The following is a 22,875-nucleotide window of genomic DNA, read 5'->3' on the forward strand; positions in this document are numbered from 1 at the left end:
AGTTACGCTATGGACAGGGCTTTTATTCTTTCTCTCTTTCGTGCTTCAATAATTATTATAAATAACGTATGGAGTATTTGCCGCGCTTTCAGTGTTTGGTAATTCTTGTGATGATGGCGCTATACGTAGGCCGCCGTTGCCAGATATAATTTTAAGTCCTGAACGCTGCTTGGAAACACGGACAGATTGCCAGAAGCTGCACGCAGGTGAGGTTGCTGCTGTCGAATGTGGTGTATATGAAGTGGCCCTCCTCGTTATTAATATAGACGTGCGATGTGAGATTGTGGATTTCGTGAGCGAAAGCGAGTTCTTTCCTGCATGCTTGGTCAGTACGACATACTGCGAGGAAGACATTGAAAGTAAATGTACACGCTGGTTTTGCTGTCTCTAATTGCCCCAAGCTCCATACTTAAGACACATATTTAACCAACGTTGCAACCAACGTTGCATAAGGTACACGGACACAAGAAGAGACGACGTAACACGCAGGGCGTAACTCACAGGACGTGATTTCCTCGCCGTGTGAGGTTGTGTCTTCTTGTGTCCGTGTCTTTTATGCGCAGCGTTATACACACTAACACATATCTGAGTTACGCATTGAAGGTGCTCTTCATTTGCAAACATGCAAGTCCGCCTTTGTTGGAGCGAATTCTTCCAAGTTATAGATAACGAGACAACAACGATTGCTTGGAAATGTGCTTCCTGTACGAGCTTTGTGACGCACGTTGCTTCGCGCAGCCATTGCCGTTGCGATGGTATACGATGAAGGAAGCCCGACTGGTAGCCATTTGTATTACAAGCGGGCTGCACGTGATTTCCTCGTGCTTCTTCTCGATGAGCCTTTCCTAATGGTGCATTCTTTCGACTATGCTAATCGCGGTTGCGTCAGCACATGCATGTATTGATATCGTCATCCAGCTTATGTTTGTGTACTTCAAAAAAAAAAATTCCGTTGCGGTAGGTTCGAAGTTCTCCGGGCAGATGTTGTAATACATGCTTAATGTGAGGCGTGTTTTTTTCATCTCCGCAATTGCTAATATTTTGTTATATCAGATAATGTGTTACGGCTGTACGCACTGTACGTGCTGTATGGCGGATTGAAACGCGACATGCTTTTTCTTTTCAGTAAAACGACTGCTATGTGCAATTACTCCTGAAAACCGCGTCATGTCGCTGCAAATCTAGCCGATAAAAACAACGTTGGCTCTGATGTGGGGGTTTGAGTCTAAATTACGCCGATATGACACGAAATCTGTAGACGTCGGAATCGAAAGTGCGTGCATTACTTAGCCCTAAGTTTTCGCGTTTCGATCCGTGAGTACTGTACAGAACGGATTCCATGTTGTGTGTTTTTTTTTGTTTTGTTTTTTTCGAGGGAAGTGTTTCGTTCGCACGTGTGCTTCTGAAGCGTTGTATTTGGCATTGAGCAATTGTCGGCTGCATCCGCCTGGTTGCGCCATGTGTGACATGACATGAAAAGGTCACGCGTTAAATCTGTTTCCGCTGCTCGCGATTTTTTTTCTTGGTCCATATTATTTTTATTTTTATTCATTCGACTTTGTCTCCAAGTCGCCCTTTGCTGCGATTTGGCTTCCAAGATTTGTACCTCGAAAGGGCACGGGGTTTTACGTCCCAAAACCACGATTTGATTATGAGGTACGCCATGTGGAGGGCTCCGGAAATTTTTACCGTCTTTAACGTGCACCTAAAACGAAGTACACGGGCCTCTAGCATTTCGCCTCCATCAAAATGCGGCCGCCGCGGCCGAGATTTGAACCCGCGACCTTCTGGTCAGCGTCGAGCACCGTAATCACTAGACCACCGTGGCGGGTATAAGGTGGTTTTTACTGCATCGCTTTTAACGATGCAGTCTGCTCGGAAAACGCATGTCGTTATCTATTGCGAAGGACTCCATGCATGCGCAAAATGCAAAAAGTCGCGAGCGAAACACTTCCCGTCCCGGAAGTAGTCTGCACGAACAGCAGCTGTTTGTTGCCCCTTTTTGTACGAATGCGGCTTGTTGCGGTCGCAGTGTGGTTCGAAACTCACCCAGCAACAGCCAACGCATGCATGCATACATGACCGTACGATCTCGCGCATGTTCCGCATTGACCTGACATCCCCGGTGTTCTCGCTTCTTGCTTTGTTCTTCTTCTTTCAACAGCTTTTGTTCCTTCGTTGCATAGTGTATAGGAATTGTGACCGTGCTCGTAAGTGCGTGGTCCACGCAGGGCGGATGAATAAACACGTACTGTTTGTTGCAATTATTAAGGCGAAAGCCTTAGATGCCTCACCAAACGCGAAAATTGCCCGTCGGTGTCACCATATGACGTCATCACGACGTCACAGGTCGCCAAAATTTGTGGCACCATTTGGCGTCACCATGACTTCACATAACGTGACGTCACATGGTGGCGTCATCACATGACATATTCAGTTGTTCAAAGGTGGGCCTATCACGGAGGCAGTGCAAAACCAGGGGAGATGCAGAAAGATTTCGCAGAAGAGGGGGGAGGGGAGGAAGGGATCAACACATCGACTGAGAATAAAAAGAAAATGGCTTTCGCCTTCGAGTCGTCTTAAGTGAATGCATAAGGGACCCTGTGAGTTTTTTTGTCACTGTGAACGAGTTAGGACTATCGCTTACATTGTATAGCGTGTCTGTGATTAAGTTAATTCACTTTGAGCCGGTCGCTTCATGGTCTTCCATTCCATACACCCTTCTCCGTTCTCTCTTCCGCAATTCACAGTGCCACATGCATTTCGGGCTCAGTGTGTGGTATACTGTTTAAACTTGATGGGCTCGGGCTCAATCAACTCGGCCGTGGAAACCAGTGAACAACTATAGTCGTTCACTGGTTATAACCAACCCAAGCTTCTTCGTAGGAACATTGGTAAGGAGGAGGCCTCCGATTGGATACCGCCGCAGCATTCGCGTTGAAGGCACGATGTGGATAAACCTTTACTTTCGCTTTCTTATCGTCGTCACTCTGTCCCGTTACACGCACATGTATACAAAAAGCCTTGTACCCTTCCCGAAACGTGACAATGTACCCCGAGAGCCGCTATCCGCACAAAGAAAGGGTTTCATGTCGATCAGGTTCCATACATGGGCTGTAAACCTCCTTGCTGGTGCAAGACATGTGTGTCGGTACTGTTAATGAAATCTTGGTACACAGTTGAGCACGTCATCACAATGTTACCCACCGTTGAGCCAGCCAAGGAGGATTTTAAAAAATTCTGGAGTTAAAGCTCTCGCAACGCATTGCCGGCAAGGGTGAACACGGTCTGGTCTGGTTTGTCTCGGAAACATGCTTTTTTTCGGGTGGTACTCGCTTAGAGATAAAGTTTTGCTCTGTTAATGTAAACGCTAGGCGAATTATAAAGCATGCAAGGGATCGTTGTTCCCTACGAAATTAACCTATAGAGATGAGTATTGGTGACTTAATCTCCAATAAAATTTGCCTAGACTTTGAGGAAACTTGTAGAACAAAAAGGCACACGTCGAGCACTACATCAGTGGAGTACTATATCAGTCTCAAAAATTTGCCCATGTTAAACTGGTAGGGCGTGTTAAGAAAACGCTGCTTTTTGTTCGATACAGGCTGTTCAGTTTTGCCACTGCATGGTAATATGGTGGATTCTTGGCTTCGCTTTCGAGGCATAACTTCCACTCCAGCCATTTTTGTAGTCCTCCTTGAAGCTGCAGCACACATTTCTATAGATAGTCACGCGATGCCTTATGCATTTGCCTAACACGTTTCGAAGGCGAAAGCCTTCTTCTTGTTCTCAGTCGATTGTATTGATTGTACCCTGATGACATCATATGGTCGTCATCACACGATGATGATTGTTTGCATCACTCGTGTTGACGCCGACGGTCACTCTTCGCGTTTGACGAGGCATCTAAGGCTTTCGCCTTGATAGCTATATCTGTATACCCTGCAGGGAGGGCACAGCGTTGTAGCATTGTGTCCAGGGCGATCGCTCCAGCTTCTTATTCGCTTCGCAACGCCCTCTCGTGCACAGCGGCACAAACTGCTACGGGACTGTATTTATTGCTGCTTAGTTCGAAAACACTTCTCGGTTTGCTTATATTTCTAACTTATCTCGCTTCTGACCTGAATGCACGTGTAAAGATGAAAGGTGGCCTTCTATATTCAATTTGCACCAGGCACCCCGGAAGTTAATTGTCACGGGTAACTGCAACCTGTTTGTGTTATACCGATAATCAGGCTGCAGCCTGCATGAGAACAAAACGAGCATTAGTCTTATTTTGCAAAAGATAAATGCGCATTTTTTTCTTTCCATCTTTCATTCGTTTCACAGCTGCGTGTTTCCACTTGGGCATGATGTGGCGTGCCGCACGATGCAAAGCGTTTCAGGGGCCGTGTGCACTAAAATTCTGCACAGCGTACACATGTGAGAATACCGCGGGGAAGCTTAATCAATTTAGCAGCTAACGGTGCCAGTTTTGACCGGATTGATCATTTTTCCTCGTCCTAGCTAATAAATGTGACTTGCACACGTGGTTGTCTACAGCCACCCTGCAGCCGCCCAGTTGTATACACTGTCTTGACGGTCTGTGCCATTGACAAATTGTTGTTTTCTTATTCACGCAGAATATATTGTTTGCTGTCATTTCCTCCCACGTGTATACACTGCGCAACTTGCATGGTTATGTTCTGTATTGTGCATCAGTGCAAACGACGTATTTATCTTGTATCAGGGAACGCATACACACACCGATATAGCACGCGTGAAGTGAAGATATACGTTGACATCTCGGTAGTATGCGCGTAACGTCAACGTATACGCCATTTTGTTGTGCGATTCGCAGCCTCCACTGTGTGTTAATAAACAGATCGAGGTAAGCCGCAGCTTTTCAAAACTGGGCTGGCTGTGCAACAAAATGGCAGCCTCGATATACGTATACCACGATAAGAAATCGTTAGAACACGGGGTTTCGCTGGAGCAAACGTGTCGACAAGCGGCCTTGTCGTCTTCAAGGCTTCAAGGTTGCAGCCTTTAAGAAGAAGACAAGACCGCTTGTTGAAACGTTGGCTCTATAGCGACACACCGTGTTCCAACGATTTCTCGTCGCTTCAAGCTTCCGTCTTCTCATGAACTTTTACTCTATTTGGATTACCCCCTCTAAAAGAACATCGTAATTGCTAGTTTGTAGCGATGCTATAGCTTTCCCTACGCTAATGCATTTTCGCTCCTGACCGGTTGAGCGACAGTCCGCCCACGCTATCATCGGTATACATGAGCCGACCGTGAGCGGGGAGTGGTATACTGCAGCATAAAATCGAGCATATCGCATTCCTACAAAATACTGGCCAAGCGCGTATTTGGTGCTTTGGCCTTTTAGCGGCCGTGGTGTTGGAGTCTTCAGTGTCACAAAAAGAGGATCGCTGTAACTCATACGCTGCTGGTGCATCTTTGAAGCAAGTTCCTCGCCAACGCCACCGCGGCGTCGAACGAAGATCTCGGGGAGTACACGCTGCCATGCGTGCACCATAATTACCGTCGAGAGTTTCTCCTCGGAGACGCACACCTTACAGTATATATGTGCCGATCTTAATTTCAGTGCTCATGCTGGCTGTCTGACTATATACGCTTTCGTGTCATAATTTCAGTGACTGCGGCATCCACCCTGCGCTGTGACATATATACACCGCAGACTCGCCCACCGCTCCGCGGTACATTATTTGTTATTGTTTGTTTGTTTGTTTTTTTCGTCCTGTGGGCATATTTGTGCTGTCAGCGAACGCAGGTTGAATTGCGAGCGAGTCACGATAAATTAAAACGTATGTGTCCGTTTTCATGTATCGAAGTGTTTGCGACTTGACGTGATTCATGACCGGACATGTATACTATACCAATTTATGGGAGCATGCACGCAGAAAGTTCAGCGCATAAAATCCGTCCTGACTTGTTTTATTTTCTGTTATTCGCGTCCCTATGCCCCTTTATGTCGGTGCTCTGTATGTTCATCCGGAGCTCGCATTGCGAAGAATCCCTATATATGTCTATGCCGATCCACGATTGGACGTTTATCGCGCCGACACCTACCGCGTCAACGCCTATCGCGCCGTTGCCTGAGCGCCTGGCAGTCAGAAAATTATACATAACGTAAGACAACACTTGGGAATACGTACGGGCCCTGATTTTTCTAGCCCCGTCACGCGTCACATGCAGATTATATTTTAATGTCGAAACCAACCAAGCTGTACTTCGATACGAATACATTTGAATCGGTTCCAGTATCATAGTTATCATTGGTGTAGCCAGAAGGGGGAGGGTACCTGAACACGCACACGCACGAACATACATAATAAAGGTTGGTTGTACTCCCCGAAAAAAAAAAATTCTGGCCATGCCCCCTGATAATTACTACACTACAGACATCAGTTATAACGTCCCCTATACTTTCCTTCGCTTCTTTGTCTGCTGGTTTCATTAGGTTGTGCGTAGCAAAGAAACGAGCCCTTGATATGTAGTTTAAGCCACGTCGTAATGGTCTAGTGGTTATGGTGCTCTACTTCTGATCCGAAGGTCACGCGATCGAATCCCGCATTTCGAGGGAGGCGAAAGGCTTGAGGCCCGTGTACTTGGATTTAGGTGCACGTTAAGGAACCCCGCGTGGTCGAAATCCCCCCCCCCCCCCCCCCCCCCAGCACTACAGCGTCCCTCATGACCATATCGTGGTTTTGGGACGTGAAACCCCGACTGATATGTATACATATAGTACAAGGTGGCGATTCATTGATCTCGATTATCTCAATTCATTTCGTAATTGTCATGCACCGCTCACGACCGGCTGACCTTATATAGTGATAACGTGGTACAGCACCGGTCTGTCCACTGACAAATTGCGCCGACAGGAAAACAAAATCGGGTATAAAATTCTCATGTTGCAGTAACAATTTGTGCCATAAATATGTAGAGAGCCAATGAATCGAAGCGCAAGATCATATCACGCATGCTTCCAAAGACAATCTTGACCGTTAATCAGAAAACACACACAATTTTCGTCCACAATACATAACGCAAAATAAATTAACTCTATTAAATGCTCTCACGTGTTATCTGTGGGAATAAAATTTAGATGTTTGCTTAAAGCTCGCTGAGGAAGTGTCGATTAAGGGAATAGAAGTGTTTAAAAGCGAGGAAGTTTAGTTATCTGCACGGAAATCTGCTTGGCCGAATATCAGGTATCTATATATAGAGCCTTTGTGAATGATTTCGTTGTCTATGTCATTCAGCTAGCGCTCGAACATTGCTTTACACACAAAGAGGCGCACCCGTCCGCGCCATGACAGGCGAGGCGGGAGGATGCGCCGTTGTTATCGATCCAAGATGGCTGGCTCGTGTTTCGCGTGGGTTGTGGTCGCGGCGCGCCTGGCTGGCACGATCTCCTCATAGCTAACACCTTTCCTCGAGCACAAGGAAGTCTCCTCAATGCTGGCTCCATCTACAGCCTTGTCGCTTGGAAAAATATGTCATGGGCGTGTCACATGTGACCAGAGAGAGCCAATTTGCCCTTGGAAAGATTTCTATGTACTAGAGTCGGGAATATTCGTGGTGACGTTGGTGTATATATATTTTCTATGTTGTTTTGATCTGTCTTACTTGTTAAAGTGTGCACTCGATGTTTTGCATAAATCGCGAAACAATGACTACATTTAAAGCTCTTATCGAAACATACAGCGGTCGCGTTATACCTTTATACAATACAGAAGCTGATCAATCCATGGCAGTGTCATTCGTATATGATTAGCTTCTGACTGCTCCAGAAGTCTGAACACGCGTTGCAACTAAATGTGCGTTGTTATCTGTGCTCATGTGTTTTTATATACGTTTGGTTCTCGTAACCGTGGCTTCGGCCTTGTTCTGTCATGGTGTGTGGAGCCTTATATTCGTTTCACCTGCTACAGCTTTGCAGCTAATGTGTTTCCACGCTTCCATTGTAAGCTCTAGGACGCGAGTTCGATTCCCGGCCGCATTTATATGGAGGAAGAATGCAAAAAGACACCCGTGTGCTTTAGATGTATTTAAGCACATTAAAAAATCCTAGATTATTAATCCGTATATACATATTCCCTCACTGTATATATACAGCGTGCTCTGTAATCACATCCGTGCCTTTTTCACGTAAAACATTATTTTTTTTACACTCTGCAGTTCATGTGTACTTTGTCATGTTTTGATTATGAGGTTATTTGCGCCGCGGTCTTGCAGATGGACAAAAGCCTGTTGTCCGTGGCATGTCATCACGTTTATCGCGATGACTGTGCATACATCACTCTATAGCGTTGATGCAGTTCATGGATTCGCCGCTATATACCTAATAATACTTTCAAAGCTGTCATTTACATTCTGAAACCAGCTTCATCGTGCACATGCATATATAGCCAATCGATGCTCACTGAAATTGTCTTTCCGTGGAGTGATAGATCGCTGTTATATATGGCCCCATGTGCTGCCTTTCTGCCTCGTGAAGGACCGTATAAGTGCGCACGAGCAGGAAGGTGTACATAATTGTATACCGCCGTTTGTGATGGAAATTGAAGGGGGCGTATAGGTATGAAAACAGATGATTCGTATTCTATATCAATTTTTATTTGTCATTCTGTAGTTCCTTTTCTCGCTTTCTTTTATCTCACAACAAATACGAAAGGTGCCAACACGACAAAGACATGTCAAGACAACAATGAACAAAAGATGTTGCACGCTTTGTTTTCCCTTGGCCTTTGAACGCAAGCTTGCACGACAAGAGAGACGTGGCCAGACATTCACATTATATATGTTTCGTCAACTGTACGGTACATCCAAGAATGTGGCTGCTACATTATAGGAAGTATACTTGCAAAGTTCTGTGTTCTCGGGCATTTACTGCGCTTCTATGCTGTAACAGGCATGAACACGAACAGGAATACGGGCAATAGACAATAGGTTGTTTTGGGGCATGAAGCTGTGACATTCACGTTCGTTTTATATGGTTTGTGCAGACGGCGTGTACTTCATTCTTCGTTCTAAAGGAAAAGCGACAAGTTCGAATATTTGTTCCCGGGAGGGTTCTCAACAGCCGCATGCACTGTTCGTGCACATGCGAACGCAATTTGGCCTGAGAGCAGGAATTGACGTATGTAGGTCGAGGGAAACGAACTAATAATATCCGGTACTCGTAAATATACAAGCCTTCACTTATACCTAACTCGTTCGGAGGGGCGACGCTTGCCTGCGTATGGAAAGATGTCATCTTTTCGCCCTTGTTCAACGAAAAATTAACCCGCGCTGTTTAGATTGGGGAGCTGCCATGTCTCGAGTGCTGCACATGCACATGCTGTACGCATCAAAACAATGACACATCTAATTTGGAGTGTTCCTGTGAGCTGCATGCCTTCGGCTCCAACTCTGTCACGTAGCTAAGGGGTTATATAGAGCGAGGAATTAAAGCCAGACATTGTTGCCGAGTTTTGAGGTTCCGGACTGCAGCGTGACTGACGGGCTCTCGGCAGCTTTCACGTCGAGCGCGACATGCCAAATGATTAACGGTTGACCGTATCAAGTGTAAACATGTCCAGCTATAGCTTCAGATGTGTGCTTTTTTTTCGTTCAACTAGTGTTTTGACGTTCAATCGCAGCGCAGCGCCGCAAAAGATATAAACAGAATTACGCATGACGAATATAGCTAATTACTGCTGCATGCAATCTGCTCTTGGTCTCGCTGTCAATGGGAGGTCAGCATTTTTCTGTTGCCGAGAGCACCCTTAGTGCAAATTAGTATCTCCGCATTGCTTTCTGAAGTGCTGTCATACGCTGATATAGAACAGCTCGGTATTACCCTGACCTGTAGCTGTATACTATACGCTCTCCTGCGCCAGCGAATGTAGAAATTTTTGCGTTAAATTTTGCCTGGTCTATGGCTGCTATTCCTTGAGTAAGACTCGGTCTGACGTGTCTTTTGGATCACTTGCATCACATACGTTGTGCTAAAGCAATGATATATTAATCGCACAAATCTACAAGTTATGGAGCCACGCTAGATTTCTCATTGCTTGGTTAATCTCTCGGACACTGCCATATGTCATTTGACATCGTTAAAAACATCCTAGTGCAGTGACTCTGCTATTGCTTGGCATCGTCCTTGAGTTTATTTCTGTTAAGAATGACAGTTCGAGGACAGCGCAGAAATGACATGCACAGGCAGTCGACGTCGCCACATGCGACCTCTCTCGGTGACCTGCATGGTAGAACTATTGGGCTTTATCGGGACTAGCCTGGTGAGAGACCTTTGTGTATACATACATCTATAGCACATGGACGTTCGACAATAAATACCTACAGCGGGCGTGCAGAGCGACTACACTCTCTGAAGTTTCGGGCCGCAACAGAGTGTGATGTCCTTCCCAGGTCGCCTTCGTCCGTACGGTGTCTGTATCACTGCATCCGCGAAGTGGCCATCACTCGCACACAGCACTGCTAGAGGTATGCCCACCGTTCCACTTTGATGGCCCACCCGCAGACACGCGGAGACACTGCGTTGGTGTATAGCACGCATGGCCACCGCACTCCGGGACACACGGACAGCGCGCCCGGTCCGAGAACGCACAACCGGTCGGGTCCTGCAGTTTCGAGACAGTTTCCGAATCGCGGGAACTGTCTCGGAGCGAGCTGTCGGTAGGAGTGGCGGGTTGCACGATCACAGGCTCTTAAAGATCCACAGTGCGACAAGCTCTATAACGCCGCCTGCGTATCAGCAGCGTTGTCAGTTCAGAGCTTCTCTAGCGACCTGGGATTGGTGAGCAGCTCTCGCGTGAGCCTCCACGTCTGTTTGGCCGCGTTCTCCAGCGCCCCGGCCGACTTTCCCTTGAAGAGGTCCAGGTGGGGCAGGAAGTAGTGCGGGCAGCGGCGGCACTGCAGACACGAGATGAGCTGTAAGAGGATGCCGTTGAGACGGTCGCCGAGGCACGCGTCGTCCCACTCGAGCTCTCGCGGGTGCTTCTCGCACTCGTACAGCAGCAGCGTCTTGAGGTGGTACGCGGACACCGGGTTTCCCGGCAGGTCCAGGTGCCTGTCTCGCAGAGTCTTGAGCACGCTCAGGCAGCGCCGGCGGCAGCCCCCTGAGAGGAGCCTGTTCTCGGCGTCGAGGAAGCTGAGGACCCAGGCGTCGCCTTCCATGGAAGACTGCTTGCCCTGCAGGGTGGCGCACTCCTTGGAGAGCAAGTCGAACCCTTCGGCCTTCACCTCGGCCACCAGGTTCGGGTTGGGCCACGGTATGTGCGCCACGGGCCAGTGGGCCGCCGACCGGGGCCACAGTCCCGCGCAGCGGAACGCCGGCGTTATCTGCACCACGTAGCGCTCGCGGATCCGCAGCCGCACCTCGCTCGTGTCGGCCAACATCTTGACGCTGTCCCTGTAGCTGCACTTGTCGCACGCTTGCGCCACGAGCGTCTGGAAGCGCGAGCGGATCTTGCGAGCCGAGAGGTAGCCCGAGGCAGTGATGAACTCCACCCAGAGCGACATGGAGCGCTTGCGGCCGTCGCTCAGCTTGAGCACGGCGCAGCCGGGTAGCGTGCCGTCGTCCACGAAGTTGAACACGCCCATCTGGTTCAGGTAGAGCACGGCTTCGAACTCGGTGGGCGAGATGACCTCCATGCCCTCGTAGTGGCCGTTGCAGTCGTTCAGCGAGGAGATGAATCGCGGCTCCTGAACCTCGACCTCCTTGAGCACGTCCTGCACGACGCGGCACACCTCGCGCAACGTCTTGGCGACGCCCGCCTTGCGAGTCTGCACGCGCTCGCCGTAGAACTTGTTCAGCTGGTAGAGGAGCTTGGACTGGGCGCCCATCATGTCCGACGGAACGAGCATGGTGACGACCTCGAGGCCGCAAGCAGCCACGAGCTTTACGCCGCTGCTGCCTCTTGCGTTGCTGCTTCTCCGGCCGGCGTGCTCGTTGCGCTGCGGCGTTTCGGCATGGAACGCGAGAGGCAGCAGCGATTGCGGTGCGGGCGAGGCCTGCCTCTCCCGAACGACCGGCCAGCTCCGCCCATGACTCCGCCTCCGTGGCTGGCGCGTTGTTGCCGCCGCTTGCGCCGGGGGACGCACTCCCCCCTCCTCCTCCGTTGGTGCGGCAACGGCGGCCGGCCGGCGCTGTTGCCGCTGGCGTGCTAGCGCAGCGCGACGTGCACGCCTTTCCAAGGGCCTCGTCGCAATCGTGACAGGGTTCTGTTGTTATCTGCTCCTCGGCTTCTACCCCGGCTGCTTGTCAGAGCAGCTTTGTGCTAGTCGTGTCCACGCTCACCAGGCTAACCTCGTGTCTTCTTCGTTTCAGCCGTTACTTTGAAGTAATACTGCGTCGCCTACTTATCACGCTTGCAGAGGTAATGGGCTGTTTTAGTACGCGAAGCTTTATGTTAACATTTGTCGCCACTGCGCATGCGTCACACGCCAAGCTGCTAACCTCCACGTTAAGTTGCGAAAAATAGCGTATCTTATGCATCAAGCGCTGGCGCTACGAACCCTATTCTGAAGCTCTATTGTGTTCAACCCGGGGTGTAAAAGGCAGCCCGGGTTCACTAAGGCTACTAGTGAGCAGCAGCAACAAGAAATTGAAAGAAACGGTTTGCCGAAAGGGGCGTGTTCCGACAAGGGGCCATCGTTATCACTGCACGTGAACCTAATCACGAAGAACTTCATTTACTGTCATTTTACAGACCACATGTAAACCTGGATTCTTTAGAGTCTGATTTATTGCTTGCTGGAACAGTGAAGAGAGCGAGAGAGAAAGAGAACTAACGAGATTGGCGTCGTACACCTTGCGAAGAGGTCAGCGAGGCGAAGTCTTCAGCGTCCTCAGACGCCATCAAAGCTGACGATTGTGGAACCCTTCGTTTGTTGCTTGGGGGAAGTTCATGAAGAGTGCACGGCATCGGCAGGTTGAAATTAATAATGAAAGCTATCAAACACTTCGCAGACTTACCCATGAGTCGACCTTCTGAGACTCACTCCGACTCAGACCGACCCGTGAGTTTCAGCCTGAGTGTCGACACTCAGGCTGAAACTCAGTCGGATCCGACTGAGAAAAATTCCGACGCCTCTGAGTCCGTGTGAGCTCGTCTGCGTGTAGTTTTGGTGAATCTAAGAGCAAGTGAGTTCGGCTGACTATAACTGATGTGAAATCGAGTTCGAATTAGCAGGAATTCGGTGAGCCGAATCCGAGTGAACGCGATTGAATGCATTCTGATGTGCATGAGTTGGAGCTAGCCTTTACAGCAGAAACTTCTTTTTGTGATTGAGTCTGAGTGAGTACTTTTATTTCGCCGACAACCATGCGAAAGCGTTGCCGCGGGAATGCTCCGTCGCAAACTATTCATGCATGGGCACTTTCGTGGCACTATAAGCGTATTCGGTTACTGTAGAACAAGCCTTCGTGTATTCCTTGCCGCCTCCGTCCTCCATGCACACAACAACTGTTGCATCGCCATATCAAACGCGTGATGAGTTAACGACTTGACTTTAATACTTTCGAACTTTTAACGACTTCTAAGGGTATAGGTCGCTTAGTGCATACGAATACGAAGTTTGAAGCCAAATTATTTAACGTTTTGTCATAAGTATAGGTATCATATGTCAAGGCACTTACTTATGACTGCATTCACTCGCACTAAAAAAAAAAAAAAAAGAAGGGTATGTGTCTTGCCATGGTGCATAGGTCGGCAAACTCACTCATTAGTCGACTCATCCAGACTCAGATTGAGCCGTGAGTCTGAGTCTCAATGAGTCAGGTTAAGTAATATTTCCATTAGTCTGAGTCCGAGTGAGTCCTATGCGCAGAATATATTTATTTGGTGAGTTTGAGTGAGCTCTACATTTTTTTGCCGACCTATGGTCCTATCTACTCAACTTCAGCATTACTATCGGCTTATGTATAGGCTCACGTTTATACTCGCGACTCTTTCAAAGCACTATATCGTTCATACGCCATCTTAAAATGTATTGATCAGAGGCGTGGGTTATGAAGAAGAATAGGGGGGGGGGGGTCGACCTTTTTCCAGCAAACCAGCAAAATTTTTCACGGGAAGTTCTTGATAAAAATACCTCATGAGAGTCAAAATGTCCTTACGAGATCAAAACACGCTAACTAGAGCACCGTTTATGTGAGATATTGGTGTTAAAGAACATTGGCACAATAGTCGAAAAAGTTAATTATACGCCACTGGACTCATTCGACTCACTCAGACTCACTCAGTGAGTCTGAGTCTGAATGAGTCCGGATGAGGAAAATTTTGGTGAGCCTGAGTCCGAGTGAGCCCTAATGGCAAAATATATTTCATGAGGCTCTACATTTCTTGCCGACTCTCTTCAAAGAGACTCGTTAACTCTCTTGTGGGTCACACGACTCTCCTAAAAGAGTGTGATGACCTCCAAAGAGTGTTGACGTGCCTCTTTAAAGAGAGTCATATATGTATACGTGGCAAGTCAAGACTACCCGAAAGGTGTCAAAAGACTTTTTTTTTTTCTTAGTGCACTCTTTTAAAACGTATGAGTGTATGAGGCTGAGTGCATGAGTGACGTGAGTATGGACGCGAGTATAAAGCGACGGCACTATTGTGCCTACTCGCCTCCGCTCAGCAACAGTCACATGGTCTTGATTCAGTCAGCAGCAGTCAATCGTATCAGACATTTTTGTTAAGGCGAAAGTTTTATACTGCTCATGAGGGGGAAAATCCGGCGTCACGGCGTGAACGCAGGGGTCAAATGTCACGTGTGGCGCATACCCGCATACCTTAATTTTAGGTAAATCAAATGTGAATTGAAGCGAATTAATGTAGTAAAGGTGTTCCAAGTGGTCAGAAGTGTTAAATGCATGAGGCGAATCAAGATTGAATTCAAGTTAATTATACGCACGGCTCGTCTTTCGACTCCCGTTCACATATATACGTCTTTTCCGAGCATCGATCTCTCAAACTCTCTCATGAATCGGCTCACCCGCACTCACTCAGACTCAGACCGACGCGTGAGTCTGAGTGTGAGTGAGCGCGGCTGGATAAGATTTTAGAGCCTGAGTGAGACCGGCTGGGCAGAATATTGGTGATATTGAGCCCGAGCGCATGAGTCCGACAGAGCAAAAGTTCAGTGACTATGAGTATATGTATATGGAGTGAGTTGGGTTGAGTAGAACTTTGGTGTGTCCAAGTCTGAGAGTCCGGCTGTGTAATATTTTAGTCAGTGTGAGACCGGCTGCGCAGGATATTGGTGATTTTGAGTCCGAGTGATCCCGACAGAGCGACAGCTCGGTAAGGATGAGTGGGAGTGAGTCGGGTTGAGTGGATCTTTGGCGAGTCTGAGTCTGCGAGAGCCCGGCTGAGTAAGATGTTAGTGCACCTGATCCTGAGTGAGACCGTCTCGGAGCAGAATATTGGTGATCTCGAGTCTGAGTGAGGCCGACAGAGCAAAACTTCAGTGAGTATAGGAGTGAGTCGGGTAGAGTAGAACTGTGGTGTGAGTATTAGTACGATTGAGCCCGAAGCAGAAAATTATATTTTGTGAGCATAGATCGGCAAACTCACTCATGAGTCTACTCACTCAGACTCAGATCGGGCCGTGAGTCTGAGTCTCAGTGAGTCCGGGTGAGTAATATTTTGGCGTGTTTGAGCCCGAGTGAGTCCGGCTGAGGAAATATTTTAGTGAGACTGAGTCCGAATGTGTCCGCGGTTGAGGAAAATATTGGTGAGTCTGAGTCCGAGTGAGCCCTAAGCGCAAAATATATTTCTTGAGTGAGTCTGAGTGAGCTTCACCTGTTATTGCCGATTTATGGTCATATATCTACTCATGTTCAGCAATCAGGCTTATATAGGCTTAAGTTTGTACTCAAGTCTATATTCATATTGCTACGAAGCGCTACCGAAGATGAAGAGGCAGGCAGTATGGAGGGAGACGACGTTCCCTGATTTCGCGCGGACCGATTTCGCCCGTTACAATGTATATCTCAACGCACTAGCGTTCATGCGCCACCTCAATATTTATTGATTAGAGGCGTGAGATGGGGGGAGGGGGTTGCCATGACTTCCCTCCGCAAACTCTTCTCCGGGAAGTTCATGATAGAAATATCTCGTGTGAGTCGCATATTTCATAAAAATGTCCTTACTGGATTGAAACCATGGACTGATCACTCGTATTTGACGGTACAAGATCAGATCAAATGTCGTATCTGGAGCACCGATCATGTGAGATATTGGCGTTAAAGAGCATTGACACCGTGATCGAAAAAGCTAATTTTACGCTAACGGACTCGTGAGTCGACTCACTCAGGCTCACTCAGACTCAGGCCAAGCCGCGAGTCTGAGTGAGTCCGGCTGAGTAATGTCCTTGTGAGGAGTCCGAGTGAGTCCGGTTGAGAAAAAGTCACAGTTTCGCCGCAAGGGCGAAGCAATGAATGCGATAGCAAGAAATTAATGCTATACGAAGTGAGGCTCGCCAATGGATACTCTCAGTTTGAACAGCGTTCCTGTTGCAAAGGCGGCCGAAGCAGCGAAGGAAACTAGCGTGCTTCAACTGCCGAGCTGTGACACTTGATAGTTCGCGCTCATCTTCTGTTTGTTCGTTTAGCGGCGTCCCTTCAGCTCGAGTGACTTTCGTACGCTCGGTAACATGAGCGCGGACATCACGGTGAAAGCGTGAAACATTCCTCTTCCCCTCACCGCGAGAAAACCGCGCGAGCAGACAACGGAAGGGCAATGTTCTCGCTGCGCAAATATAAGAAGCGAGTGAGCTCGACGACGACTTTTAAATGCGCCCGTCGTGCTGCTAGCGCCATCTCGCTGGTAATGAAGAAACGCTTATTATCGCCTGCCGTCTCTGAGTCCGTCCAGCGGTAAAGGGTATGTATATAACGCTCGCCGTTAGCTACGTGGAGGATCTGCGTTTCGTGGCGTAGTGGATAGCGCCACTCGCTGCGGAGCAAGAGGTCCCTGGTTCGATTCCGCGCTTCGGAAGCATTTTTCTGAATTATTTTTCTTTGGGGCTTTATATATATATATATATATATATATATATATATATATATATATATACATACTTATACAGGTGCATGACGGCGACGGGGACGGACATTTTCCAGCCGAGACTGTCCTTATAATTGCTATCGCAATAAAAGTTGTTAGTCTGAGTCTCGTGTTCTGGTTGAGGAGAATTGTGGTGAGTCTGAGTCCGAGTGAGCCCTCAGAGCAAAATATATTTCTTGAGTGAGTCTGAGTGAGCTCCAATTTTTTTAACGCGGTAGCGTTAGAGAGCTCGTGTCGCAGAAATTCCGCTGTCGGCGTCGGCACCGTTGGTTGTGAGCGAAAAATCATCCGTGAGCGAAAAATCGAGAAAGTAGCAAATAAAATAAAAGATAAAATCTTCGGTCCCCATGAGGATCGAACCCGGGCCGTTCGCGTGGCAAGCAGGTGTCTTACCACAAAGCCATGATGTTGCTTGCAGCTGCTTCGGACAAAAACACTACATAAATGTCATGTAGTGAAAGGAGTCTCGACGCATTTTGTTCGGCAGGTGTCACGACGAAAACGAGCCCATACGGTAGGCGCATTCGCGAGGCCATCAAACTACGTCGAAAAACGCCGGGATAGTGCAGCCATCGCCGCTAAATACACACACGAACTTTCAAACAGCTCTAAAAATGGACAACTATGTCCATCTAGAGGAAAGCATATCAAGCCAACGCAGCAAACGCTAGATAATGTGCTGCCATCTGTGAGGCATTGTGAGAAATATGTCTCGAATTTTCACGGCATCCGAGAGGGCCGGCGCGCGGCGTATATCTTGGAGGCCATGCGACTCTTGCTTTAGATCGAAAGCCTGTAAAATTCGCGCGCGTGCGTGCGTGTGTGTGTGTAACAATACACATTAATAGGTATGCACTTAGTGGTTGAAGTGCGCACTAGGGGCCGGATTTCGCTATCGCGTTCAACTCTTAAAGGCGAAGCTTAAGGGTCCCCCAATTTTTTTTTGCCGACCTATGTGTGTCAGTGAGTCTCAGTGAGTTCTATATATTTCTCCGACTGACTCACTCGCTTTTTTGTCTTGTCGGAGACTTTCAGAGCCTCACGTAGACGATCGTTTTTCACGATGAAGTGCTTGTCAAATTTCTGACATGTACTTTGCTTGTTTAATTCACTCTGGAAACGACAGTGCTTCGGTTCGGAAGAACTAAGCTCTTCGGCGTAAAAAAAAAATGTATTTGATATAAATATTATTCCTGGTGAGTTGAGCAGCAGGGTCATAATTATCGTACAGGGGTATAAAACTTGTTTTGACGTTCGTCGACCACAATTTAAGGCGTATGCAAAATAAGAAAGGTGGCTCGTTAACGACGTGCGTATGTGCTAATATTTCTCGGGGAAGAATATGGGAAAATGCGGAATACATATTTTAAAATTTTATTTTAATATATAGCTGACCCGAAGGTCGTGGGATCGAATCCCGGCCGCGGCGGCTGCATTTTCGATGGAGGCGAAAATGTTTGAGGCCCGTGTACTTAGATTTAGGTGCACGTTAAAGAACCCCAGGTGGTCGAAATTTCCGGAGCCCTCCACTACGGCGTCTCTCGTAATCATATCGTGGTTTTGGGACGTTAAACCCCAGATATTATTATTATTATTATTATTATTATTATTATTATTATTATTATTATTATTATTATTATTATTATTATTACTTTTAATATATATGTGTTATTGAGGCCCGTGTGCTTAGATTTAGGTGCACGTCAAGAACCCCAGGTGATCGAAATTTCCGGAGCCCTCCACTACGACGTCTCTGATAATCATATCGTGATTTTGGGACGTTAAATCCAAGGTATTACTATTATTTAATATATGTGTCATTGCGGATGACCACTTATCTCGCTTGAAGAAAAGTGAGCTCCACACTTCGAGCTATCACCTTTATGGAACTCAATTTTAAAGATATTTAATCACTGCAGCTTTTGTTTCTAAGGCACTAAATTGCTTATATGAAGAATCGTAGGATCATTGGTGTCGGTGCGACGTGCAGCGATTCCTTTCTTTCGCTGTTTGTGCACTCTTATCACATACCGTGGTTTCGGCTCACAAAACATCATAGTCTAATCTGATCTAATGCCACTGTTACCACCCATCAATCATGGTTGGTATATATGCCGATAACGCGGTCGGAGGGCGCACAAGGTGATTTCATTGGAATATAATCGTTACGTTATGTCGGCACTGCTGTGATTCAAGAATTCTGTGTAGTGTTCGTCCATATTGAGCAGCGCTGAGTTACATTGGGCACAAATAGACGTCTCAAAGGAGGCACGTCGAAGGAGAACACCGAGAGCGCAAAAATGAACTTAAAGGAAACGTATATGTGCATGAGTTAAACGGCGGTGTGCAGGCGATTACGGAGGTGCCGCTCTTCTAACATATCAGACCAAAGGTCGCAGCTGAGGTGCTTCAGCCAAATTAGTTCTTAGTTTTTTCTGTCGCTATCGACAAGGGAATGAATTAAGAATATATATCGCACGCCATGAAAAACTCCGCTCTGGGCTACCCCTTCGAACTCCCCTGAAAGGTAATAGTGTTATTTTGCAGCTGTATGCATCTGTTCTGCATGTGCGCCCAATGAGATGTGGTTAGGCGGGGGTTCCGGCATCCATATGTCTGTGAAACCCCCGCCTATAATAGCCTTAGATATAAGCAACTGCCTGAACTTCGGATTTAACGCTGCCTTTTCAGGCCATATCGATAATTATTTGTCTTCGTGACTTTGTATTCATGCATGCCTTGGAGTTCATTTGACTATCACTGCACGCCCGGATACTTGTTCCATGAGAGACCAGGTTCCTTGCATTCAGACAAATTAGAGGGATACCACATTTGGCACCAAAGCACCTGTGTAACCGATCTCGGGTGTGAGACTAAAATATCGAATTGTCTTCGAGAAAAACTATATATATGGACGCGTAAGCACCACCAGCAGCAAGAAGCAGCCCAAGAAAAGAGCGTATTTTCTTGTGTTTCTTCTTTCTGCTCGTGGTGCTTACGCGTCGAGGTTCTTCTGGAAGTCTTGTACCAACTATAGCCCAGCAACAAGTTCTGCTATGTATCGAATTGTATTGACCTTTTGCAGACTTTCTTTCTTTTTTTTTTTTTTTTTGCCTATGGAAAAACAATCGAAATGCAGCTAAAGTGGATGCTTGCGCGTGTTACATAGCGGAAAGAAGACAGCTCGAAAGACGGAGCACAAGAAAAGGGAAGCGCTGACTTACAACGATTAAACCATTGACGAGTGTTGACGATTAAATCATTGTTGTAAGTCAGCGCTGTTGTTTGTGTCTTCCTTTTTTCTTGTGCTGTGTCTTTTGCTCTGTTTTCTTTCAGCTAAATCGAAATGCAGATAGAGAAATGCTTTTAAAGGACATGCATCCAAAATTACTCTCCGTTTCACTACCTCAATAGCCCAAGTGAGATTTATATACTGTATGTATAGATTTAAAAAAAAGGAAAAGAAAACTGAAACGGGGCTTCATAAAACAGTGTGCTTATGTAATATTTCGCATGCTGCTCGATAACTCCGGTCGGTATACGGTTTCGACCGGGTCGTCTTTTCCTTATTCAAGCCCCTCAGACATCAATGTAACGTGGTTATTATTTTAAAAGTTGCAAGTGGGATAATCTCCTGTGTTTTTTAATCACGGTTGTTCTCTGTATTTCTCTCATACATGTCCATTTCGGACACCTATATATAGGATATATCACAAACGTCTTTAGCTCTGTCTGTATACAGCCATGAAAAGAAAAAAAGAGAAAAGGAAACACGAACAACGAATAAGTGGAACAGCTTCGGCAAGCGGTAATTCGAGAACAAAATCTCACACTGGTAATTATGCAGTTGCAAAATATTGCTTGGGCGCCCCACTAATTACTAAGGCGAAATCATGCCGAGCGTATAAGCGAAAACGAATACGAAAAAACGCGTTTTAGTTGGTTTTGTCACCTTTTCATATTTCAGTTGTCTATACATGTGTACGTATGTACTGTGCTACGAGCCTATACTGCACTGTGTCATCTCCGCTTCCATGCAACTTGCTGTCGTTATTTATCATAAGGCATTCCGCGACCTCGTATAATTGCTGATACATTCTACCCGCGTTCTGTATAAAGGACATCGGCATGTGCTTTGTTGCATCTTTGCAGCTTTCTGTTTGCTATATATATGTCAGAAACCATTCTTATATAATAAGGCCGCTGTGCATCCGCTCGATTGAAAAGGTGCAGATATAATAAACTTTTTTATTTCACTTGACTGCGATCAGAAATTAACTTGAAACGACCAGAACTTGAATAACTGACAGTCCGTAATATCGCGCAAGCACTTACTTTTGTTTGCCTTCTCTGCTGCGTTGCAAATATACAACATTATGCAACAAAGGGTTAACCCAATAAAACCCGCTGCTGCGCGACATTGCATTCGTGACGCGATATCGGGTGATACATTGCGTGGTCAGTATATAATATTATAATTCTGTATAAGCTTGGGAAGGGAAAAAAAAATTACGCATGTCAGGGTGCATGGTTTACACGAATGTAGCCTTCTGTAGAGGAGTAACTATAGAGGTCACGAGTCAGTACTCAGCCGCGGCAGCCGCATTCATATATGGGAGCTGATATACGCAATCAAGCCGACGCGTGTGTCCCCGAACGGGGGTTCTCCAGCGCCACACGTCGCCAGCTAATACCTCGATCGTAGACGCCTTCTTATTGCTTCTACACTAATGAAAAATTATAATAAAATAGCTGTTTGGCAGCGTCTTGTCCCCTCGTGTTTACACGGCGAACAAGTGCAGGTTTACAGCAAATAGAAATCGCTGCATTCTGCTATACAAGCTATAGGAATTAGTATATATAGTTCGTTTAAAAAGTGTATTCAATCCAGAGCCAAAGAAGCGGGTTGTATATAAGTCAAATTCGTAACTATCTTCGATTCACTCGTTCCTTTTGCATGGCTACCATATATGCGCCCGGAGGTGGGATCATGTCACTGTCGGTCTTCGTTCGGTTTTCGAGAGTTCTAGTTCGGCTCACGCGCTTGCGGCCAGTGTCTGCAGCTGTCGTCGTGTATAAGCTGCCTTCTTGACGAATTGTTTGAGCGGAAAGCGACCGTTCGAAAAACCGAGCAACGATCGCGAGCACGTGCAAGATTAGAAGCCCCAGGGGAGGTCGTTCGACGTAGATTTAATTACGGCAGCCGATATAAGAGCGCGAGTTCTGCGTTATCTTGATAGACTGGGATTAGCGAACCGTGAACACGGATGAACGGGATAGTTAAGGACACTGCTAACACCAAGGACAGTTATCACCGTCCAGCGTGAACCTCCTTGCCAGAGGAGGTGTACTGTCTTGCCAGAGGAAATAATTAGTGCGGTGCCTGCTTATGTCCACCTGACAGTCACTTATATAAGGAGGGTCGGTTGTATTCAATGTTTGCGACTGCCGGATCAGCTGATGTCCTCGTCCACGCCTCCCATATGCGACATGACGTTTTCCTTTCGCACATAAGCGTCGTCGCAGTGCGTTGTGTATACTTAAACTGGTGGGCGGGTAGCCCTGTACGCCCCCCTGCGCAACGACCCCCCCCCCCCCCCCCCCCCCACCGCTCAACGTCCTCCTCCTTATCATTTCTGTATTAATATTTTTTTCTTAAGTAACAACGCACCGCAGCACCTTACTAAGCTCACAAACCTGCCGTTGGCCGGTGACCCTTATGGGAACGTCCTACCGCGGTCTTTTCTGCACTTGCGTGGCTATCTTGGTGGGCGGAGCGTTCCAGTTTGCCAGCGACGCC

The 22,875-nt window shown here is 47.1% G+C and overlaps 2 protein-coding genes across 3 annotated transcripts in view; one reads left to right on the forward strand and one right to left on the reverse strand.

Annotated features, from left to right (window-relative positions):
* The window catches only part of LOC119383013 (neurobeachin), a 292,413-nt gene that overhangs the window by 180,927 nt on the left and 88,611 nt on the right, over positions 1–22,875 (forward strand). The window lies entirely within an intron of this gene.
* LOC119383015 (protein mab-21) lies at positions 8,658–11,974 on the reverse strand. The gene has a single exon (XM_037650977.2). The coding sequence runs from the start codon at positions 11,878–11,880 to the stop codon at positions 10,783–10,785; it is 1,098 nt and encodes a 365-aa protein (XP_037506905.1). The 5' UTR covers positions 11,881–11,974; the 3' UTR covers positions 8,658–10,782.

Source organism: Rhipicephalus sanguineus, chromosome 2, assembly GCF_013339695.2.
Source record: "Rhipicephalus sanguineus isolate Rsan-2018 chromosome 2, BIME_Rsan_1.4, whole genome shotgun sequence".
Lineage (NCBI taxonomy): Eukaryota > Metazoa > Arthropoda > Arachnida > Ixodida > Ixodidae > Rhipicephalus > Rhipicephalus sanguineus.

Bases quoted from the DNA above. Each gene is read 5' to 3' on its own strand.
- LOC119383015 (XM_037650977.2), bottom strand. From the start codon at position 11,880: ATGCTCGTTCCGTCGGACATGATGGGCGCCCAGTCCAAGCTCCTCTAC.